This window comes from Microplitis demolitor, chromosome 4 (genome assembly GCF_026212275.2).
Source record: "Microplitis demolitor isolate Queensland-Clemson2020A chromosome 4, iyMicDemo2.1a, whole genome shotgun sequence".
Taxonomy (NCBI): Eukaryota; Metazoa; Arthropoda; class Insecta; order Hymenoptera; family Braconidae; genus Microplitis; species Microplitis demolitor.
In genome coordinates, this window is record NC_068548.1 from 13,970,330 (window position 1) to 13,994,529 (window position 24,200).

Here is a 24,200-nt window from a genome sequence, read left to right on the forward strand (position 1 = left end):
AGCCCAACAACTTCCCGCTGTTTTTTAGCTTCTTGAGCTCCCGAAAATCGTTGCAAATACATTTTCGAGCACGTTCGAGTACGTTCGGAGATATTTCTAACATAAAATTTTTTTAGAAATGTTTCTTTTTAATAACTTTTAATTCGCTCCATGGATTGATTCCAGAATCTAATCAGCTTTTAAACTTTGTAAGCCGCGTCGAATGCCACCTCAACCATTAAAATCGGTTCATTCGTTCAAGAGAAACCGTTAACGAAAGAATAAAAAATTTTTTTTTTTTAGTTTTTTTGAAATTTCTCAAAAACGTCTCGATAAATCAATTTTAAAATTTGATCAGCTCTAGAACTCAATAAAACGCGTCGATTGCCACCTCAACCGCCTCAATCGGTGAATTCGTTCGGGAGATATCGTTGTAGAAAAAATGGTAAAAAACATTATATTTCGAAAACAAAGGCATACAAAAGTATTTTCGAGCTCGACGAGCTCGAAAACGTATTCTCAACAATGATTTTGAGCTCAAAGAGCTCGAATGCAGCGGGAAGTTTTGGGGCTGGCCCGCAGGGTCAACTGACAGACCGATTTTTTGTAGAGCGTTTAATTTTTAATACAAGTATTCATTGATTTTTTCGATACACTAATCCCCTGGTGAGCGATAAAATTCTAAACTGTAATAAAAATTTTTCTTATGTTATTTAAATCGGAAATCGAAAAATGGGATAGTCTACCTCTAAAACTTGAATTTAAGAGTCAATCTTCTGACAGAATTTTTATGTTGACATATTTCCTCAATTTCTGGTAGGGCCAAAAAAAAAGTCAGTCTGTCAGTTGACCCTGCGGGCCAGCCCCAAAACTTCCCGCTGCATTCGAGCTCTTTGAGCTCAAAATCATTGTTGAGAATACGTTTTCGAGCTCGTCGAGCTCGAAAATACTTTTTTATGCCTTTGTTTTCGAAATATGTTTTTTACCATTATTCTACAACGATATCTCCCGAACGAATTCACCGATTGAGGCGGTTGAGGTGGCAATCGACGCCGATATAGTAAATAACAAGCCGCGTCGAATAATACCTTGGCGATCAAAATCGGTTCATCCGTTCAAAAGTTACAGGATATTTACATACGTACATACATACATACACTCGGGCATCATCTTGAATTTGGTCAGAATAGCTTCCTAAAACCTCAAAACGTCGAGATCTGTTGGAATTTCGATTTTCGCAAATCAGAGTGAAAACAATAACTTTCCGAAATTTTTGAAAATCATCAATTTTCTTAGCGGGAAGTTAAAAAAATGTTTTTCGGCACATTCTAATTTTTATATTATATATTTTATAAAATAATTCCAACAGTTAACTCGAATCCAGAAATATCTGGCAAATCAATATTATCTTGCACTGAGTAAATAATTATTCTGATATTTTTCATTTTTCATCTTAAGTCAAATTTTTTTTTTTTTTCCAAGTCGACATATTTTTATGCTTAAATTATACATTAAGTTTAGTAATATTACAATACAAGTGTTGTAAAAATACTGAAAATATTAAAAGTAAATCAAATTACAAACAATGTTTGTAAATTTAAAAAAATTTTAATCGGAAACTGATCAACGGTTCGGTAAAATCACAATACGTGTAGGATTACTACATAAAGATAGTAAAACACCAACTCATTTTAAAGAAAAATTTTAAATTAAGTTTAATGAATTTTTACTTCTCATTTTTTTTTAATTTACCAAAAGAAGTAGTTCTTGCCCCATTATTAGTGGGTATACCGCTAATAGTATCGTAACTCTATAAACTATATCATAATTGAACATAATACAAATAACAAAATTAATCATGTATTTGATGTCTTTTATTTTCTTAACTTCAATTTTAGTCAAATAAATGTAATCAACCTCACATTTTAAGTTTGTGATTCGGTACAGTGGTTAGTAGACCAGGCTGTAAATCTAAAAGATTCGGGATCGAACCCATGAGTTGGCTGGATTTTTTTTTTATTTTTTTTCATGACAATTATTGTGTATACAACTTTATAAAGTTGTATACAATTTTATAAAATTATATATAAATTTTATTCCCAAAATAACATTGTTGATCTCACTATACATGTTCTGATCTGTCCATATCAGAACATATCAAATCTGATCTGTACATATACTTTCTGATATGGCCAATTTTCAAATCAGGTCTGATATGGGCGGTTCCTATCAGGCCATATCAGAAAATTTTTTCACGGTAACCACCCTGGTGGAAATTTTTCGGACTTCTGTCTTAAAAACTCAGTTCTAGAGTTCTAAAGACTTTTTCGGAGTTCCAAAGACTTTTTAAGACAGAAGTCCGAAAAATTTCCACCAGGGCATAAACTTTATAACTATCTGAATGATAATATCTTATAAATTTATTAATTTATGTATTTAAATTAATAAACAGGAAACTGCTAGTATTATAATTAAAGTGTTTTCATGAACTTACAATAAAAATTTCTTCGTTTTCCGTCGGTTATCGCAACTTGATTTACATTGCTCGATGTCTCAAAAAATTGAACCTCATTTCAACCTTCAATTCAGGATAGATAATAAATTTTATTCGACCATGAGATCTCGATCTCCTGTGGCCGTTCAAAAACAAAATATTTACATTAGTTTTGTATATATAATTACAATATTTGATCATATAAAACAAAAATAATTATTATAATAAAGGTAAAATTGAAGATAACACTAAATATAATCGTAAGAATAAGTTCCATCGTCAAGTGCATTTCAATTCGAGCTTTTTAGTTCAAAAAAATAATTGTATACAGCACTGCGAAATTCCATAAATGTAGGGAGAGATGTAAGGCTCGGAGGAAGTGTATTCTAAACACGAATCGCAGATACAATAAATGATTTATCATAAAAAGCAAGATGACTGGTAGGCAGACGTAAAGTCCTGCCTTACATCTCCCCTACACAGTATCAGCTGCAGAAAGACTAATTCATTATCGAATAATTGACCCTGATTCATATATAGTACTTTATATAATAACCAAGATAAAAAGAAATTTCTCCTAGTTTTCAGAGTTATTCAACCTAGTCTGCGATAATATGATGTAATGTGCTCAAATCTACTAACTTTAAAAATGAAATGAACGCAAGCGTTAAGCTTTCTTTGTAATTTACAAAGAGGTTTAATTTCTTTCCACCTCTTAAAACCTCCGTTCTATATATCAGAGCAGTTTATTTTAATGAGAATTTATGAAAATCTATCGGATTTTAAAAGATTTTTTAATCAAGAAGAATTTGGTACAATTCTTGGCGGGAGATACTGAAATAAACAATGAGGCACATTTAGGATAATCACTTTTATTTATTACATTTTTTAAGTGTAACTAGACTGGTCACAAATATTAAGGGATATAAAAAAAATTCTAAATTTTTAGGTGATTTTCAATATGCTGTAACTTGGTGAAAAATGGTCGTAGAGTAAAAATAAGAAAAGTAAATTGTAGCCTCAAGTTTCTAGTTTTTAGATCCAGGCTTCAATTTTTTTATCATGCACGGTTCTGGAGCAATTCTTAGAAAACGGATGAAAAAAAAAATTTCCCAATTTTTGCCCGTCTTCCAACAAGTCCATGGGTTTCAATAAATTTTTTTTGATAATTTGACCTAATGACTCTTAGAAAATTTTATTTCCATTAATTGCGGACCTCAAAAAGTCTCTACAACGATTTGGCACCGAGTTACGCCTGGATCTAAAAACTAGAAACTTGAAGCTACAATTTACTTTTTTTATTTTTACTCTACGACTATTTTTCACTGAGTTATAGTATGACAATTACCCTATCAAAGGATATTATTATTACCAAGACTTACGTACATAATTAGATCCATTTATTTAAAACCATATTCATCAGGATTAATAAATTCTGGGAGTTGTAAATACCCGATGAAAAAAGTTTTTGTCTAATCATATATAATTATGCATAATTATCTATAAATGATTGGATCCAAAAATTGGCCAGGTCTAATTATATATAATCAGATCTATTTATACATGATCATGCATGAATGAATATAGTCATTTTTAAAATCTCATTTAGAATACCTTTAAATTATTAATTAAGTACCCTGTTTAGAAAATCTCATAGAATCCAATAAATTCTCATCCATTCCTATAGAGATTTTATAAGAATTAATGAGTTCTATGAGAAATGCTATAGTTAAGTATAGGGTCTTATACATACAGCTATAAGAATCTATGGGATTTTTTAAGCAGGGTAATTTAATTAGGATTTATTGTTTTCATCAATATAAATATCGATTAAATTTAATTAAAAAAAAAAAAAAAATACTATTCGTTGACCACCACTTTACTTCGAAGTCACCCATCCAATCAATGACCTACGCCGATGCTGCTTAACCTTAGTGATCGCTGGATTGTACTCTGATCCTCTAGTCTGTTATGAACTTACAATAAAGGAAAGTTTATGGCATTACTTAACTCAAATAAACAAGTCGATACATCATACGTTAATAATGCACCTAATAATGAATTTGATTTTGTACATAAATTACAATAGAATTCATTAGATACGTATAATCAAATCTATTTATCTATTAACTTATAAATATTCGTATATAAATCGATATCGATTACTACTTTTGAATTGCTGCCGAAACCTTTGAACATTTTTTAAGTATTGGGAATTTAAATTTATTTGATAGTTGACAAAATAAAAATTTAATAACATTTATATTAAAAAATTGTCATATTATGTAATATATATATATATATATATATATATATATATATATATATATATATATAACTACATATAACTTTATATCAGTCATGTCTGATCAGATCCAATCATGTATAAACTTATGCACGACCATACGTGAATTTATATTAGCCATGTCTGATCAGATCTAATTATATATGGATTTGTATCAGTCATGTCTAATCAGATTTAATTATATATAGACTCATATATAATCAGATCTGATCAGATCTAATCATATATAGACTTATATATGGGCTAATAACAGCCAGGTATGATCAGATCTAGATATGTATGGGGTCATATATAATTATATATAATTATATTTGACCCCAAATATAATCATGCATGATTATATATAACTTCATATATGATTATATATAATCATATATGATTATATATATGAACATATATAATCATATATAATTAGACAAAAACTTTTTTCATCGGGATATTATAAAAAACTGTTTGAATTTTAATTTATTAAGCCCGAAAAGTTGAGTGACTATGAAAATTAGAAATTATATTTTTTTTTTAGAATGTGGAAAAATATTTGTGTTTATTATTTTTTTTTTTTTCGTTTCATTTTCAACTTAGTGCTATTTTTAACATTTCTGCGATATCAACTATCTTTTCCCTTGGTTTTCCTAAGATTTTTCCTCGTTCACATTCAACTTTATCAATTTTCTCCCAATCTTCAAACCTAACAATGGCTACATTTTTTTCTTTAAAAATTTCAATAAGTCTCTTAGTACCTACTTTGGGGTGACTTAGATCAAGTTCTTGATTTATCAAATTTCCAATTTGAAACGCGTTTGTCATTGTTGAAAGAATAACTCCTGTAGGCCCGGTAGCAGCCCATCCCGCAGCGTAAAGATTATCTTTGACTTTACCATAAGAATTAATTATTCGACCGACGCATTGATCAAATGGAATATCTTTATCGATTTGTACAGATTTATATCCAATACTTTTAATAACTAAACCACATGATATTTCTTCTTCAAAACATGTAGGTACTGCTCTTGCGGTAAGAAAGTTATCACCAGTAACATTGTTTTTAGTAAGTATAACTCTTTGAACGAAGTTTGTGCCAATTATTTCTTTTGGGCTTCTGAAAAAAATTGGTGCGAGTATTTTCATTTTAGTTGAATTCTCCTTAGCAAATGTTGTGTGAGATAAATTATTGAGCATTAGTTCTATCATTCGCTTTTTCGGACGTGGCAAATTAAGGAGATGTTCCTCAATAGCTTGAAAATCCTCAGATCGCCACATGGTTGTACAATTCTGCATTTTTGAAATTTCACGTAGTTCAGCAGTTGTAAAAGCAGCTTGCAAGGGTCCTCTTCGACCAACTAGCCATACTTTTCGAATTCTACTCTGAGATAATTGTTCTAAAGCGTACGATGTTATATCTGTTTTCTGAAATATGAAGGACTATATAATTGAAAGTATCAAATAAATTTGGTTGAAAGTCGATAAATCGATTTTTTTTCAAGACTTGCTTTAAAAAATATTCTTTAATATAGTATGTTGCCCAAAGTCGTCTTTTTGAGGAATGTAGAAAATTCAAAATGAAATGTTAGATGATAAAAAATTACGCGCATTACCACTTTAACAAAAAACTTAGAGAACAATGATGAGTTCAAACTTAATCAAAAGGGGGATTACTCCAGTCGCTGCTTTCTCGAGTTCGGTGCTCGACGCTAGATCGCGTCCAGCCTTTTGAAGTGTCCCTGGTAACAAGTATATTTCGAATTGATATATTCCGAACTTGAGAATGACTCTGGTTCGGCTACTTCTCTGTCATTCGACAGAGTCACTTGTGACTCTATTGATGATAATATAGTATATCCTATATTACATTGTGACAACAATGTTTAATATTTTTGTTTTCTTTGGATAATTTTTTTTACAATCCAGAAAAAGTGATTTTCGTATTCAATAAATGCTCTTGAATATTCTAAATTTACTATGGATACCCTCCAATTTGAAAATGTATTCAGTCTGGTTTCACTTTGGATATACTCTGATTTCACTTTGGAAACATTCTGGAAACACTCTGGTATCAGTATGTATTCACTGTGGGTGCATTACGGTGTCAGTATGTACCTATTCTGGATAATTTCTGGAATCGCTTTGGATTTACTCTGTATTCACTCTAGAAATACTTTGAGTTTACTCTCAGAAAAGGACACAAAATCGTTCTGGAAATACTCTGAAGCCGGTATGGTTACATAATGTTACCAGAATATTTCCAGAGTGTTTCCAGAATGATTTTAAAACCGCAAGGGATATTTATACGGCATAATCACTTTATAAATATGATACGAACATTGTATAAATACTGTGTAACCACTGTGAGTGAAGTATAGCAACCGTATAAATACGGTATAATCAACGTTTAAATGCGGCATAAAAGCCATATAAATTGATTATACTCATCGTAAAAATGCGTTATAGCGAGAGTTTAAATATCGTATAATCACAGTAAAAATACGGTATAGTCCCAATATAAATTCGGTAAAAACATAATATATTTACGGTATTAATATGGCAATAAAATTTTACAAACATATTGCATTTATACCGTGGACATACCGTAATAATACTTATACCCTAAAAAATACTAGGAAAATACCGTAGAAATACCGTTATGGCGATTCCGCGGGGGTTGTGTAAGGCTAACCTAAGACTTGCAATTCAAATCTATCTCAAACATCTAAAGCAGGACCCTTAGGTGAATAGTAACGCTAGTAACTATTGAACATGAGAGCAGGCTTGTGCAAGCCTCGAAAAAAACTGCTATATAAGAATTAGTTTTACATTATAAATGTAAGTTGCTATCTTTGAGGTTACGAAGTCAAATGAGTATTTATAATATTATTGCAGTCGAAAAATTCGATTGATCTACTTTCAATCAATTACAGCTCATGTAACCCCAACTAAATTAGAAAAAGTTTTTACCTTTAATTCGTCGATTGGCGTTAATAAAATTCTAGCGATGTCTAATGCAACATTTCCTTGCCCAACTACTAAAGCCTCTTCAGTGTCTAAATTAACTTTTAAATCTTTATCAAAAGGTACTCCGTTGTACCATCCAACAAATTGACGTCCAGAAATAACATTATTTAATGTTTCACCAGGAATACCAAGTACTTTGTCTTGATCAGAACCGTAAGCCTGTAAATTAAACTTTCTCAAGTTATTCGTCAATAAAACAATAATTTTCGAATGATTGAGTAATTACCAATAAAACAGCGTGATAATTATTTTTCAGTTCCTCCACTGTTATGTCTTCACCTACATTGATATTACCCATGAAATTTACACGAGAATTTTTCGCAATTTTATGAAATGTATTGATAACATTTTTTACTTTAGGATGGTCAGGAGCGACGCCAAAACGGACTAGTCCATATGGCACCGGTAAACGTTCCAGTATATCAACATGCACATCTGCACATAACTATAATAACTCGAATAAAGTCTTATATCAAATTAAAATCATCAATTTTTCTTTACCTTAAGCAATTGTTGACAAGCATAGAAACCGGCTGGACCCGAACCAACAATACATACTCGGGGAGTGACTTTATTCGAGAAATGACTAAATTTTTTCACCATTTTTAAACTCATAATGGAGCGACCTGTAAATACCCATGGAAAATAACATTAACATCAATAATCGGAAAAAAAGAATGTTTAATTGTAAATAAAATTATATAATTATATATATCCACGGCACGAATAGTCCCAAGTACTCTCTAAGCATGAATTAGTGAGTTTTTACTAATTTCAAGTGCATGTTCACTTTTTGTCAATGTTACAATCGAACCACGCAGAATTAGTGAATATTCACTATATGAATGTGTAAATAGTAAAATTCACTGATTTGATAAGTGAATATGGGAATCCATTGAATTGCAAAGTAAATATAAGAATCCAATGAATTGGAAAGTGAATATAAGGATTCACTGATTTCATCGGTAAAAAAAATATAATATTGCGAAAAAAAAATAAGACACTTTTAATTAGATTTGAAATATGATCTAATTTATTAGAATTATTCCTTAGAGGAAGTATACATGAGTTTGACTGATAAAAAAATCCCTGTGACTGCTAGGCTCGAATCTGGATCCTTCCGATTCAAAGTCTTTGATGCTATCCACTGCGCATGTGATCGTGTAAGTGTAAATAGCATATTCATTATGACACCAAAAAATAACTGATGAAGAAATAAAAAATCCGTGATGTAATGATTGACGTACTCTTCGTATAAATATATTATTGTTCTGTACTTCAATGTTTTTTTATTTTGAAAATTTTTATGAAAATTGTTAAAAATAGCATCTTAATTATATTTATATCTAGTAAAATATTAAATTATTATTTTTTCACAGAAGTCAATGGAATAAATACTGACTCACGTGAATAGCGACGTACATAATCAAGAGTATATTAGGGTGGGCCAAAAAAAAAGAACTAATTTTTTTTCTTGAGCTACTGTGAAAATATCGTTGAAGATGATGAAAAAAAATCTGTGTATCAGTTGGCCTTGCGGGCCAGCCCCGTAACTTCCCGCTGTTTCCGAGCTCTAAGATCTCGAAAATATTAGTATAAATACATTTTCGAGCGCGAAAATACCTTCATTTGCCTTTTTTATGAGCTTTTCAAGCTCAAAAGGGTGACGTATTATATTCAAATTGAAAAATTTAGAATCCAAAATAATTGATAAATAAGCGTTTTTTACATATTTATTCACAATTATGTTCAATGGGGTACGAGCGAACATGATGATTTTTAAGAAGTCACTTCCAATGATTTACATAAAGAAGAACATATTAGTTGGGAGTTATGTTGTTAAGTAATTATGATGTTATTCAATGAAAAAAGCAGATGCAGATCTCACATTTATTATTCCGTCAACGATATCTCTCGAACGGATTATCTGATTGGGACGCTTTTGGCAGGAATCGAATGCTTTTATCGAGTTCTAGAGCTGATTAGATTTTAAAAATGATCGATTCGACAGTTTTCAAAATATCAAAAAAAAAACGAAAAAAAAATTTTTTTTTTTCGTATTTCTTAAATATCTCAGAGTCTATTTGACTAAATGATCTAAAATTTTCTGAAAATCTAAGTTCAGAAGAAATCTTTCAAATGCCGCAAGAACCATCTAAATCGGTTCATTCATTTACAAGATATGAGAGGTTTACACACACACACACACACACACACACACACACACACACACACACACACACACGCACACACACACACGCACACACACACACACACACACACACGCACACACGCACGCACACACACACACACACACACACACACACACACATACACGCACACACACACACACACACGCACACACGCACACACACACACACACGCACGCACACACACACACACACACACACACACGCACACGCACACGCACACACACACACACGCACGCACACACGCACACGCACACGCACACACACACACACGCACGCACACACACACACACACGCGCACACACACACACACACACACACACACACACACACACACACACACACACACACACACACACACGCACACACACACACACACACACACACACACACACACACACACACACACACACACACACACACACACACACACACACACACACACACACACACACACACACACACACACACATACATATATATATATATATATATATATATATATATATATATATATATATATATATATATATATATATATATATATATATATATATATATATATATACAGACACTCAGACATCCTTCTGAAAATAGTCAGAATAGCTTCCTAGAACCTCAAAACGTCGACATCTGTTGGAATTTCGATTTTCGCAAATCGGGGTGAAAACAATAACTTCCCGAAATTTTTGAAAATCATCGATTGTCTTAGCGGGAAATTAAAAATCACTCGATTTCAATACTTTTTTTTTTATGTTCTATCATTTTGGCTCTGCGGGAATCATCAGCTATGTGATTTATTTAAGTCCTAATTTAGTGACGTTCCTTCCAGCGAAAACTCCAATTTTATACAAACTAATTTAACGGAATGGGACTTATCCGAGTATATCAACGTTTTTAAACATAATTCCTACACTATTCCTTAAAATCACCTGCTTTTTTGCTGTTCTTTTGGTGATGCGTGCTATTTGAATTTTATACGTATATTCAGTTGCTAAATTATTTTACATTTAAAATTGTAATTCAAAATTCTTCAATTGATTTTTTTAACCTCTACCGTCACAGTATTCCTTTTATTAAAATTATATAAAGGGTATCATTTGTGGGCAGTGCTCTATTTCTGGACGTTTAATATTTTATTCTAATAAACGAGAAAGTATAAAGAAGAATTTGCAATTTAATACAGTAAAAAAATTGTCTGACGAATTACAAAAATTAATTATGTCATTGTGTATATTATATATTATTTTATTAAAAGTTTTTAAGTGGTCAAAACTGAGCCTAAAATGGCCAAAAATGGTACTTCTATTTTGTTCCTCTAGGATAATCGTATTTGATTAACACTAATAATTCAAATAGAAAATATTTTGTTTGAATTTTATTGAAAAAGTATTATATATAGAAAAAAAAAATTTTTAATAAATGAAGAAATTGACAGAAATAGTGTTTTTTACGTTCGATTTTGTTTAAAAAAAAAAAAAAATCATCACACTTGATAATGTTAACATTGAAATGAGTTTTTTACTCAAAAATAGTTTTAATTATAAATGGCTTTTTTTAAAGTGTTTCAATTACAAAATCTTTTAGTTTTATCAGGTGAGAAAATTAAAAAAACGGTATTTTTAAAAATTCCAGAGGAGGGACTTAAACAATTAATAAATCCTAATAATTAATTATTATTATATTATTAATATTTGATCATTATTAATAAAATTATTGTTATTATTATTTGCCTTCCGGTTTCGTACGGTATTACATAAGTTCTGAATTTCGTGACAATTTTTTTTCTTCTTATATAATTATGAATACACACACACTTCATTCACAGTTGATTCTCTGATTATTTACTTATCATCGTTTGTATATTATGATTCTCCGTTGATGCGAATAAATTTTGCGACAATAGCCTGGTGTTCGTTTACGTCACTGGTGGTCTGGAATTTTCGATCTAATTACAATCTCTCACTCGATATAATATAAAGCTGATTAAAATTATATGGATCATAGATACTGTAGTATTTCGTAGGTATTAAATTTTATACGAAAATATGATATTACCGATCGCTATAGTTGTTATTTCTCAATCATTTGGCATACAGGTAATATATTTAATGATAATGTCAATTATATATTCTAATTATTATTTTTTTTTCACCGGAAATATATTGTCGTTAATATAATTTTTAGGGAGCCATGAATATAGTTTTCGAAGATATGACTTGTCCTTTTTACAGTGAGGAATATTTCGACGAACCTGACACTTTTATAAATGATCAAAATGCATTGGTCGTAAACGTTTCGGTCCTTAAACCAGTTCCCATAGAATCTCAAGTAATTATTATTATTTTTGTTATTACTCATTTTATTATTACCTTTTTTTTTTTACAATGATAGTAAAGGTTTTTCTTATCTCAGTGAATTCTGTGTCATATTAATTACAAAACTAGCGTACATGTTTCGCCTGCTCTCCTAAAATGAATCAGTGAAAAGTACTCCAATCAGTGAATATTCACTGCACAAATAGTCCCAAGTATATTTAATTGAATCAGTCATATACTTGGGGCTGATTCGCAATTAATATTCACTGATTAGTAGGTTTTTTACAGATTCATTTTAAGAGAACGCAAAAACGCGCGTGTGTCGTTTTTCATATAGTTATTTCAATACATATTTCTGTGTCAGTTGTGTATATTTTTATGTGGTTCACAACATTCAGGTTTTTAAGGTTGATCACATTACGAACAGTTTGGTTTCATATATATTTCATATCTTTTATATTATAGAGGTTAAACATTTTGTTACGTTTTAACACAGACTTATATCATTTTTAGAAAATTAATTCTATAGAACGAATTTTCGTATATCTTATTGTAAAACACTAATAAAATCCTATTCCAATTGCTAACCCCCTTTTGAAGACTAAAAAAAAATTTTTTTGTTTCTATGCAGCCTTTTGTACGTTTACCCGAGAAAATCAATCATATATGTCCATATACAGAAGCACGGCAAGTCTACAGTTTCCGTGGCGCTGCCAAATGACCACTGATTTATGTAGAACTCAACGAAATAAGACTTTTATTAGGAATAAAATCTTTGATATCTCTCTTAGTTTTCAAGATATCGAATTTAGAAATTTAAAAAATTAAAAAAAATTTTTTTTTTTGCAATGAATTTTGATGTTATTCAACTCCAGAAAAATGAATTTCAAATATAAATGACATTATCTTTAGTACTTTCAGAGATACAAGCATAAATGTGCTTCGTGAAAAATAATTGTATCGGGATTAAAAACAAAAAAACGTTGTACAGCTTAAAATCTTTAGTTTTGTTGCATTTTCTTCAAAATTTCTTCAGAGCTTCAGTTATTGCACAAACATGAGAAATATTGCGAAACAAAAATTTTCTAAATTTTTTCTTTTCTTTGAGAGAATCCACGGGCTGCGAAAAATTTTTTTCAACTAATCCAATACATAGGTCGTTTAAAAAATTTATTCAGGTTCAATTTGGCCTTGTTTTAACCTCGTAGGAAGGTTTGTCGCAGAGATATCAGCCTTCAAACAAAAAATTATCCTTTTCACTTTGATCATCGATATTTCAGGTGCCAATGATCGCACAGTAAATTTGAGAGTGGTGTTAAAAACTTAAATAAATTCCCTACAAGGCCCTCTCATCGTTTTATGAAAAAAAAAAAAAATGTTTTATTTTTAACATCCTTTAGAAATAAGTATAAAAAAATGACTTTTTCTGGTTTTTCAGTAAATCCCCCACTACTCAATAAATATCGATGGAAAGACTAATGTTGCCAGGGACTTTTTTTAGCTTAGTGTACCCACAATAACCCTGTAAATTTTCAAATTGATCTATCGAATTTAAATCGATATCGAATGAAAATTAGGGTATGCTGAAAAACAAAATTTTTTTTTTTGGCATCACCAGAAATTGATGAAATATGTCAAAATAAAAATTCTGTCAGAAGATCGGCTCTCAAATTTATGTTTTAGAGGTAGCCCATCGCATTTTTCGATTTCCGATTTAAATAACAGGAAAAATTTTTTTTACAGTTTGGAATTTTATCACTCACCAGGGAATATAAAAAAAATCTCTTATAATTTTTCGAAAGTTATTCGAGGTCAAAATTGAATTCATAGTAAATTTTAATATTATTTGACTTTTTCGGCGAAAGTATCAGACTTATCTTAAAATGTAATAGGGTCTTTTATGTAAATCATTTCACTTTCTACAACTTATTTTTCACAAAGTAATTCAGTCCACTTGAACCAAGAAAACTAATCTTGATACAAGAAATTTTTTGTCCGAGTGAATGTATGTATGTTAGGGGGGCCCAAGAAAAACTGACTATTTTTTTTTCAAGTCTCTCATGAAAATTTGTTGGTTTACGATGTTTTAAGAAGCGTCTCCAAAATCAGCTCGATAAAAAATTTTCAAGAATTTTGAAAATATCAAAAATGCTCGAAATTTGAATTTTTATTAAAAATTTTTTTTCTTTTTATGGCAGCAATAGTTTATATTTGTGAAATCATGACTACGCTGAAAATATAAGCTCAAAATTTAAATATTTAAACCTCGCTCAAGAATTTTGAATGTTTCCGAGTGCTTTCTTTTGAACATTTTCGAGCGACCCTTGAATATTGATAATAGAGTTTCTCGATTTTTTCACCATCGATTTGCATCACAATGAATGGAAATATAACCAGAGAAATAGAAATAATAAGTTATTTATATACTTTTCTATTTTTTAATTCAATTTTTAGGTTTTTTCGCTTATTCAAAACTTACCAAATTTTATTGTTTAAGGCTGTCCTGTATATTTTTGGTTATAAAAAAGTTATATTTTAGTAAAATGAAAATAATTGAGTTATAAAAAAATACAAAAACTAATTCAAAGTATTAGTCACATATTCTCAGTTAATATTCAAAATTCTTGAGTGCCGTTTAAATATTTAAATTTTGGGCTGAAATTTTCAGCATAGGCATGATTTTATGAATGTAAACTATTGCCGCCACGAGGAAGAAAAAATTAAGATGTAAAAAATTCGAATTTCAATCATTTTTGATATTTTCAAAATTCGTGAGTGTTGAAATAATTAATACTTATTAATTATAAGGATGAGAGGATCTGGTGTGTGTGAATTGGCGGGTAGTTAATAATTTTATTTAACACTGAGTTTGCATAAATAATAACTATAGATATTTATTTACAATATTTACACTTGATGAGAATTATTTTGCATGAGAAAACACTTGAGATGTTAGTTTTAGTATTTTATTTTATGAGATTGCACTCGCGATCAATACATGGCCAAGATTGCTACTTGGCGGTAACAATGCCGGTACATGAGGTGAGACTGATTTAATTAAAATAGCAATGAGATCAATAATAAGAGCAAAAATAATATGTGGAATAATTACTGAGAATTATTATAAGCAAGTTATCGCAATTTATTTAATGAGAGCACCAATGATTTATTATTAAATGAGAGATTAATAAATGCACGAGGCGTCAGCCATGAGAATACTTTAGCAATATCTATGAGAGAGAGCGTAAACGTGTAAAAGAGACAGAGTTTTCGTCTTCTTCATCCCCATTCAAGTGGTCTTTGCGGTGAGAATGAGACTAGCGGATCCTCCTATGATTGATTGGTGATCGAATGTAATATCGAATGTAATATCGACTATAGTATCGATCACTTATCCGCCGTGAGAATGATAATGAGAGCGCGGGAGATTTGAACAGTGAGCGACCTCTTGAAAATTTTTTATCGAGCTGATTTTTGGAGAGGCTTCTTAAAACATCGTAAGCCAACAAATTTTCATAAAAGACTCGAAAAAAAAAATAGTCGGTTTTTTTGGGCCACCCTAATTTATGTACGTACGTACGGACGTATGTAAATATCTGTAACTTTTGAACGGATAAACCGATTTTGATCGGCAATATGTCATTCGACACAGTTTGTTAATATCTAAAAGCCGTGAAAAATTGAGCTTGATCGGTCAAATGCGTTCGAAGATATTCCAAAAATATAATTTTTTAAAAAATGTTTTTTTTAGATCTTTTAGTATGCTCGATGGATCGATTCCAAAATCTAACCAGCTCTAAAATTTTATAAGCCACGTCGAATGCCACCTCAACGGTCTCAATCGGTCAATTTGTTCGAGAGATATCGTTGAAGAAAAAATGGTAAAAAACGTTATTTTTTTAAAACAATGGCATACAAAAGTATTTTTGAGCTCAAAGAGCTCGACAATGTATTCACAACAATTTTTTTGAGCTCAAGGAGCTCGAAAACAGCGGGAAGTTGTGGGGCTGGCCCGCAAGGTCAACTGATAGAGGGATTTTTGAAGCTAAGCTTCTTTACGCGCGTTTGGGATCGGGATCTAACACAGAAAAAGTGAAATATCAGAAAAAAGTGCAACGGAAATGAGCGAGAAAGAATGAGCGAGAGAGAAGGCACTGCCACAGGGCCCTCAGGCAGCCCGCAGCGCTGCCTATTTCCTTTCCTCTTTCTTGTTTTGTGTATGTGTTATGTTATGTGTGTATTGTATATACCCGGGTCACAATATCTAGCCTCAATTTAGCCCCATCGAACCCAAGTAAGCCTCAATCCAGCCTGAGGAAAAAAAGCATTTTGAGCCTCAAATGATATTCAAAAAGCCCCAATGAGCCTCAAATAATGCTCACAGAGCCTCAATGAGCCTCAAATGGTGATCAAAGAGCCTCAAATAATACTAATCGAATTGAAATTACATTTTAAATTACATAGTCCAGGTTAGGTTTATTTGAGGCTCATCGAGGCTTATTGAGGATCTTTGAGCATCATTTGAGGCTCATTGAGGCTTTTTGAACACCATTTGAGGCTCAAAATGCTTTTTTTACTCAGTGAAGCTGGATTGAGGCTTACTTGGGTTCGATGAGGCTAGATATTGTGACTCGGGTATAAACATTTATACTATATACATGTTTTCAGAGCCATGTGGTGTAGTACATTTAACTTCCTTTTTTCGTATTTACTATACATTGTTGAGATCTGTGATTATTCAAAATATATGACAAAAAATAAATGATCTAATATAAATTATATAACAACAACAACAATAATACACAGAAAAAAAGATTTACTTGGTTCAAGTAAAATATTTTCTTCATAATTTTATTCTTGAATGAAGAAAAAATCATTTCTTGTTTTTAGAAAAGTTTCTTGCTTTAAGAATTTTTTTTTTGCTTTAATAAATTTGCATTTTGGTTTGAGAAGTTTCTCTTGTTTCAAAATAATTTTCTTTTTTTCGAGAAAATTCAATTTCTTGATGTAATTGATTCGATCTTTATCATAGAAAATGTTCTCCTCTCAAGAAAATTCAGTTTCTCGCTCCAAAATGTTTTTATTTTGTTTCAAGAAAATATTCTCCTCTCAAGATAATCGCGTCTCTTGCTTCAAAATGCTTTTATCTTGTTAAGTTAAGAAAAAATGTCTTGAGCTATAACGAAAATATTTTTGAGCTAAGAAAAATAATTTTATAAATCAAAAAAAAACTTTCTTGGGCCAAGAAATTTTTTTTTGTCGCGAACAAAAAAATAATTTCAGTTAAGAAATAAATTTCTTCAGTTGAGTAAACAAATTTATTGAGCTAAAAAACTTTTTGTTTTTTTTTATTTTTTATCGCAAAAATTATTTTCTGGTTTGAATATTATTAACAATGCTGTGAAGCAGATAAATACTTTATCAGAGGCATTTATAAGGGATAAGAAAGTTTCTCAATGAGCTACATTATTGTAACAAATTAAGAAAAACCATTATCGCTTAACGCAGGGATCGAACCCAAGCCGATTCGGCGTCACGCGAGAGCTTTACCACCCTGATTCAGAAATCTAATTTGAAATGATTCAATTCATTCTACAGTGTATACCTATATACAGTCAATTTTGCCAACTTTGAATTTTGAATCGTGTTCGAATTATTCCAAATTAGATTTCTGAATCAGGGCAACTAAGCCATCCCAGCCATTGTCGGGCTACGTTTACTTTGCCCACATCTATTAAGCCTATTTATTAATTTAGAATAAAATTATTATCGCCAATAATTTGGAAAAATCTTACCTTTTAGCAAAATACTGAACAGATTATATGAATTTTTCATAAAACAATTTCGATATAAAAATAATAAAATTTGTGTTACATCAACTACGACTTTTACGAACAATTTTTTTTTGTTTATATCGAGTCAAGTCGACAACGGCAAATTACATTTTGTTGTAACCGATTACTTTTGTCATACCGATCAATTAATTCTCTTGGTTTAATATACGCCTAATTATTTTGTTAATTCTGATCAATCATCTATCGTAATCTTAAGTGACTGACCTTTCCCCGATCCGCCACCCTGAGCCGATTTTTGATAATTGTTTATTGGTGATTATAAAATCACCTGGCACCCAACATTAAATATTTTGAACAAGGTTGCCAAAATCGTAAGTGTTTTCGGACTTCACTCCAGTAAGTCCCCGGTGGTGAAAACCCGTTACAATATATATTAGTGTGGTTCAAAGAAATCAACTATTTTTTTTTTTTTTACAAGTGCCACGGAAAAATGAGTTGCTAGACACCTTAAAAAAATTCTCACCAAATATGAGCTCTTAATTTTAATAGAAAGATCCTCCGCATCGCAGTTTTTTATTTTTTTCTTAGTCTAATAGAAAAAAATTGATAACTCATTATTAATTGATTGTACAAAAAAATGTTCGAAAAGAATTTTGTAGGAAATTGAATGCTCTACAAAAAAGGTATCTTACATTTTTTCCGTAAGCCTCACCATCCCAATGATATTGACGATTCAAGTTTGATCATTTTAAGACAAATTTTATTATTGTTTATGAATTTTATAACTCGACAATAAATGATTATACTAAAATGTGCAATACTAATTTCCGTAGGAAATTAACTGTTCTATAAAAATAGTGTCCTATATTTTGGCGCTTAAATTAAGCGTTCAAAAGATATTCATCATCAAACTTTCATGTGTACTGATTTTAAGAGTTTTTGATTAGATAATCAAAAAATTTCAATTTAATTTATTAATTTCATACCAATTTGATTTTTTGTCATTAATATAAGTATTATTTGAGTTTTATTTTCAAAATTGAAAAAAATTTTTTTTCAATAATTCTAAGCATTTTATTCTTAATCATTAGAAATCACGATCATGTTATTTCTTCCGATACGAAGAGCATTTTCAATTTTTATTGCAAGTTGTTAAAGAGCATCAAAAAAATTTCCCTACTTGCAACAGAAAAATGTTTGAAAATCAATAATTCAGTTGAAAATTGAAATAAAAAATTTTTTTATAACTAAGTGGACATTTTTTTCCTCTTAAACTGAAACATATCATAATATATTTATAATGAAATCTTTGCTTTTTTTATTAATAAATAATTAACTAAGCGATAAATAATGTACAATTTATTTTATCGAATGTAGACAAAGGCTTACACAAAAAAAAAAGCTTGGATGATATTTTGCAGTTTCTCAGTCGATAAAAACTAAAGTTCGTGTAAATTTTCTCAAAACTTATGAATTAAATTGAAATTTTTCGAATATCTAATCAAAAACTTTAAAAATCAGTACACACGGAAGTTTGATGATGAATATCTTTTGAAAGCTTAATTTAATTGCCAAAACATAAGACACTATTTTTGTAGAGCAGTTAATTTCCAACACTGTAAAAAAAGATTCCTAACATCATACCAGATTCGATTCCCGGGAAAAAATGATCAGACCTGATCATGCCTGTTCATGTATGATCAGGCCTGAAATCAGACATGATCAGGCCTGATCATACTTGTCCATGCCTGTTCATGTCTGAAGCGTTACATACACTCAGGCCTGATCATGTCTGTTCATGTTTGTTCATGTCTGTTCATGTCTGAAGCGTTAAATACGCTCAGACCTGACCATACTTGTTCATGCCTATTCATGTTTGAAGTGTGGAATACGCTCAGGCCTGATCATACCTGTTCATGTCTGTTCATGGCTGCTCATGCCTGTTCATGTCTGAAGCGTGAAATACGCTCAGGCCTGATCATGCCTGTTCATGTCTATTCATGGCTGTTCATGTCTGCTCTTAGATATGAAATTTTGTTGGCCAAGAATTTATTACTTAAAGTTTATACGAAACTTACTTATCAACTAAATCTCTTAGGTCAGTGGGTAGCGTATTAAACTTTCGAGCGTAAGGTCCACAGTTCAAATCCTGCACACGCCCGAATTTTTATTTTTTTTATTTTTATAGCAATAATTATATATAACATAATATAGTTATACATAATTATATATAACTATATAGGGCCATTTTTTATATATAATTTTTTTTCCCGGATGGGCATGAACAGACATGAACATACCTGGTCAGACCTGAACATGCCTGGTCAGGCATGGTCATTTTTCATGTCCGATCAGGCCTGAAGACTCATGCCTGTTAATGTCTGATCAGGTCTGATCATTTTTTCCCGGGTTGGCTCAAGTACTCCGTGCGTTTGGACACAGCCAAGCGCGTCAAGCGATTGAGTCTACCGCCCTCTACGTTTGACAGTATGCTTTGCTCCAACTGAGAGTTTCTTGAGGGAAGGTACCGAATCGTTTGAGCTAACTCTATGGTATTTGATAAAACTCAATAACTTTTTTCAGTTAAAAAAAATAGAAATTAGTTCAAGTCATTTATGCTGTTGATACAATAATGATTTTTGTTTTATATGAATAAGTTAAAAATTTCACTCAAAGTAAATTGGAAGGGGATTGAAGGTATGAATTTTCAGTTAACTCAAAATTTTATTGAAGCAAATGAATTTTAGTGTTAAAAGTAATATCTTTTTAGGTCCGTAGAAACTTTCTTTGCAATTGATTCAATAAAAAATCTAATTATTTCAAATTGCTGTATTGGATTGATCCAAAAAAATAGTAATCTAAATCAAATAAATATTGCCTTTAATTATCTCACTAATAATTTATTAAAAAAAAAAAATTTTTTTTTCTTATGTATTTATTTATTTATTTTTGATTTTATTTTTATTATTATTTTGTTTTATCAAGTATTGGGACAACTACATTATATTATTATATTACATCAATTATACTTTACAAATCATCCTAACATACTCACAGTTTTTAATGAAAAATTAAATAATTTGAATATCAGCATCCGGAGGATTCGAACCCAGCAACTTACGCGCGAGAGTCAGACACCTTACCGCTACGCTACAGAACCAGCAGGAAAATTTTAGTTTAGTTGTGCTTCTAGTACTTTGTTTTCATATTGAATGGATATATACAGTCAACTGCTTATAGATTGATCTAAACAAGATAAATATGTGACTCTTTTTATAAATACATTTTTTTATCGAATCGATAACATAAAGACTTTTATTCAAATATAGTTCGATATTTTGTAACGAATACATTTATATTCTTGTCGAATATTTTTCAGTTTTATTGTGAGTACGTGAAATTATTTCTTTGAGGAGGTTCGACCGAATCTAATATAAAAAGGATTTTCCAACTTTAAGATTTGAAACTTAGTATACATGTAAAGAAGTACTTTATCTATGTATTCTTAAAATTTGAATATGACCCAACGTCTAGTTTTTTAGAAAAAAAGATTTAAAAATGATGTTTTTAAAGTTCTTATCTCTCCAAGAAACTCGTCAGTTGACACGACACGTTCGGTATTATAGGAAACTACTTTTAGTTCATTGAAATATGTAAAGTTGTCAAACCAAACGTTTCAAGAGTTTCAGTTAAATTTCTCAAAATTGAAAAGTTTGCTTCAAGGAGTTTTTATTTTTAAATCAAGTACATCCAAACTTTAATTTAAATATACTTTACTATTCAATCAAATGTTAGTTTAATTACGGTCTAACTTAAAAACTTGATCATAAACGCTTAAGCAATTTCTCATAATCGAGTAGAGATTTTAATTCAATAAAAATGATTTTCTTGAGACAAACTAATTTTTGTTGGTTCGAACGAATTTGGTTTCATTGAAGAGGAAATTCGTCAAACTCCTAGGGAGTTTGATGTCAGTACCTTATTTTTTACAGTGTAGAATTTACTAAAAAATAAATTAATTAATTAAATTAATAAACATTGAATAAATTAATTGTCACTTGTATCAGGTAGCTTTCTAGCACAAAATATTGGTACCAACTGTATTAAAAAAAATTACAATTAATAATTAAAATAATTTCACAACTAATTATTATAACTATATACTATTATTATTATTATTATTTTACATGGTACTGACAGACACGGTACTGACAGTTTCATTTTAAATAACAACTGTAGTTTCATAAATCTTAAGGAACATGGCATTCGAGTCACACAAATTCAAATTTAAAAATCCGTTAAAATTAAAAGACAAAAGTTATTGAACCGGAATTCAATGTTAACTTAGTACATCATACAGAAAGTGTATCAATTTTTTTTCAGTTGGATCATAAACATTAGAATTTATGAGGTGATTAGTTTAAATCATTTATTGTGACAAAAGAAATTAACAATTTATAGGTAAATTCTAGAAATGGACATGACACGATACTGACATTCAAGTGATATATTGTAAGTTTTCTCTGAGTGGCAAGTTATAAAATAGAAAAATAATGTTGAAATATGTTCATCACTATCCAATTAACACGAAAATTTCATTATTTGATTATTAATTAATGACCTGTGAGAACAAACAATACAGGACATTGAATATCACAGAACGGAATCACCCATATATCTTTATTCGTAAGTTATTTTTCTCTTAGTTCAAGCATTTCTTTTTTTCTAAATTAGAGCGTATACAAATTTTTGCATTTAAAAAATAATACGTATTCCAAAAAACTTTATTGTTTTCAAACAGAAAAATGTAATATTGCTTCAAAAAACTAACCCATTGTTCTTAAAAAAAAGATCTCTCATATTTAGAAAAAAACTTAAAAGTAAAAATTTTTTTTTTATCTAGGTATCAAAATATGCTGACTTGAGGAAAAAAATTATATTGATTCAAGATAATTATTGCTAGGTGCAAGAAAATTTTAAGTTTCTGAATCTTTCAAAAAAATTTCTTGCATCAAGATTAATTTTCTTGGTTCAAGTGAACTGTATTACTTTATGAAAAATAAGTTGTAGGAAGTGTTTTTCGGCACACCCTAATTTTTATACTATAAAAGAATTCCAACTTATAGTATTGATTACAAATACATTTTACAATTATCGGATGTTTTTGTGAATTATAGCTACATAGAAAAAACATTTAACTCGAATCAAGAGAAATTCGGAAAATCAAAATTATTTTGCACCAAGTAAATAATTATTTTGATATTTTTATTTAAGTCAAAATTTTGTTTTTAAATCAATATATGTTTATGCTTAAATTGAAAATTTTTAATTGCTTTAAGTGTTTTTATTTCTTAGTATGAGAGATATTTTTTTAAAGAAAGTTTTTCGTTAATAGTGAAAATGAATTTTATTTTTTAATTGAACAATTGAAATCAGAACATAGTAAAATGATGAGTTATTTATAAATTTAAGTTGTAGTAAAACTCATCTACCTGTTATAGAATCTGGAGATTGCTTGTTAATTATATATAACGATATGTAATTTTTTTCGTGACATTACTCGTGAAAAATAAATCATACATGGCCATGTATGAATGCTCCATGCATAGCCATGTATGACCATACATCGACATACCAACTTTTTTAATAGAGTCATGAATGACCATACATGGTCTTGTATGTTTCATATATGGCCATGCATGACTGTATTAAAAAAGTTTTTATGTCCATATATGCTCCATGTATGGCCATATATGAGTCATATACGGCCATGCATGATTCATTTTTCACGGGTATATATAATTGTATATAATTCTGTAAAATTACATATAATTGTATATAACTATATATAATTATATATAATCATCTGTGATTTCTTCTCAGCATTATATATAATTAGATATTCTGTATAACTGTATATAATTCTATATGAATTACATATAATTCTATATAAATCATACATAATTATATAGAATTTTTTTTTACCCGGGGATTTGAGAGATTATGTGCATACGTGGACAATGAGTAATATAAGTCAATGAAATGTTAATTATAATTTTGATAATTATTTGTGACTGCAGAGCTCACTTA

At 30.0% G+C, this 24,200-nt stretch overlaps 1 protein-coding gene across 6 annotated transcripts in view; it reads right to left on the minus strand.

The window, feature by feature from the left end:
* Positions 1 to 2,382: 2,382 nt before the first annotated feature.
* The window catches only part of LOC103572848 (NADPH:adrenodoxin oxidoreductase, mitochondrial), a 45,586-nt gene continuing 23,768 nt past the window's right edge, over positions 2,383 to 24,200 (minus strand). For 3 of the 6 annotated variants that reach the window (XM_053738284.1, XM_053738285.1, XM_014444848.2), the window contains exons 2-5: positions 8,289 to 8,413; positions 8,014 to 8,232; positions 7,731 to 7,946; positions 2,383 to 6,185 (exon numbers count right to left, since the gene is read on the minus strand). In XM_053738284.1, the coding sequence (XP_053594259.1) occupies positions 5,352 to 6,185; positions 7,731 to 7,946; positions 8,014 to 8,232; positions 8,289 to 8,413 (1,394 nt within the window). In that variant the 3' untranslated portion in view covers positions 2,383 to 5,351. The remainder of the gene's footprint in view (positions 6,186 to 7,730; positions 7,947 to 8,013; positions 8,233 to 8,288; positions 8,414 to 24,200) is intronic. The other 3 variants (XM_014444850.2, XM_014444849.2, XM_014444851.2) reach the window with 1 other exon arrangement.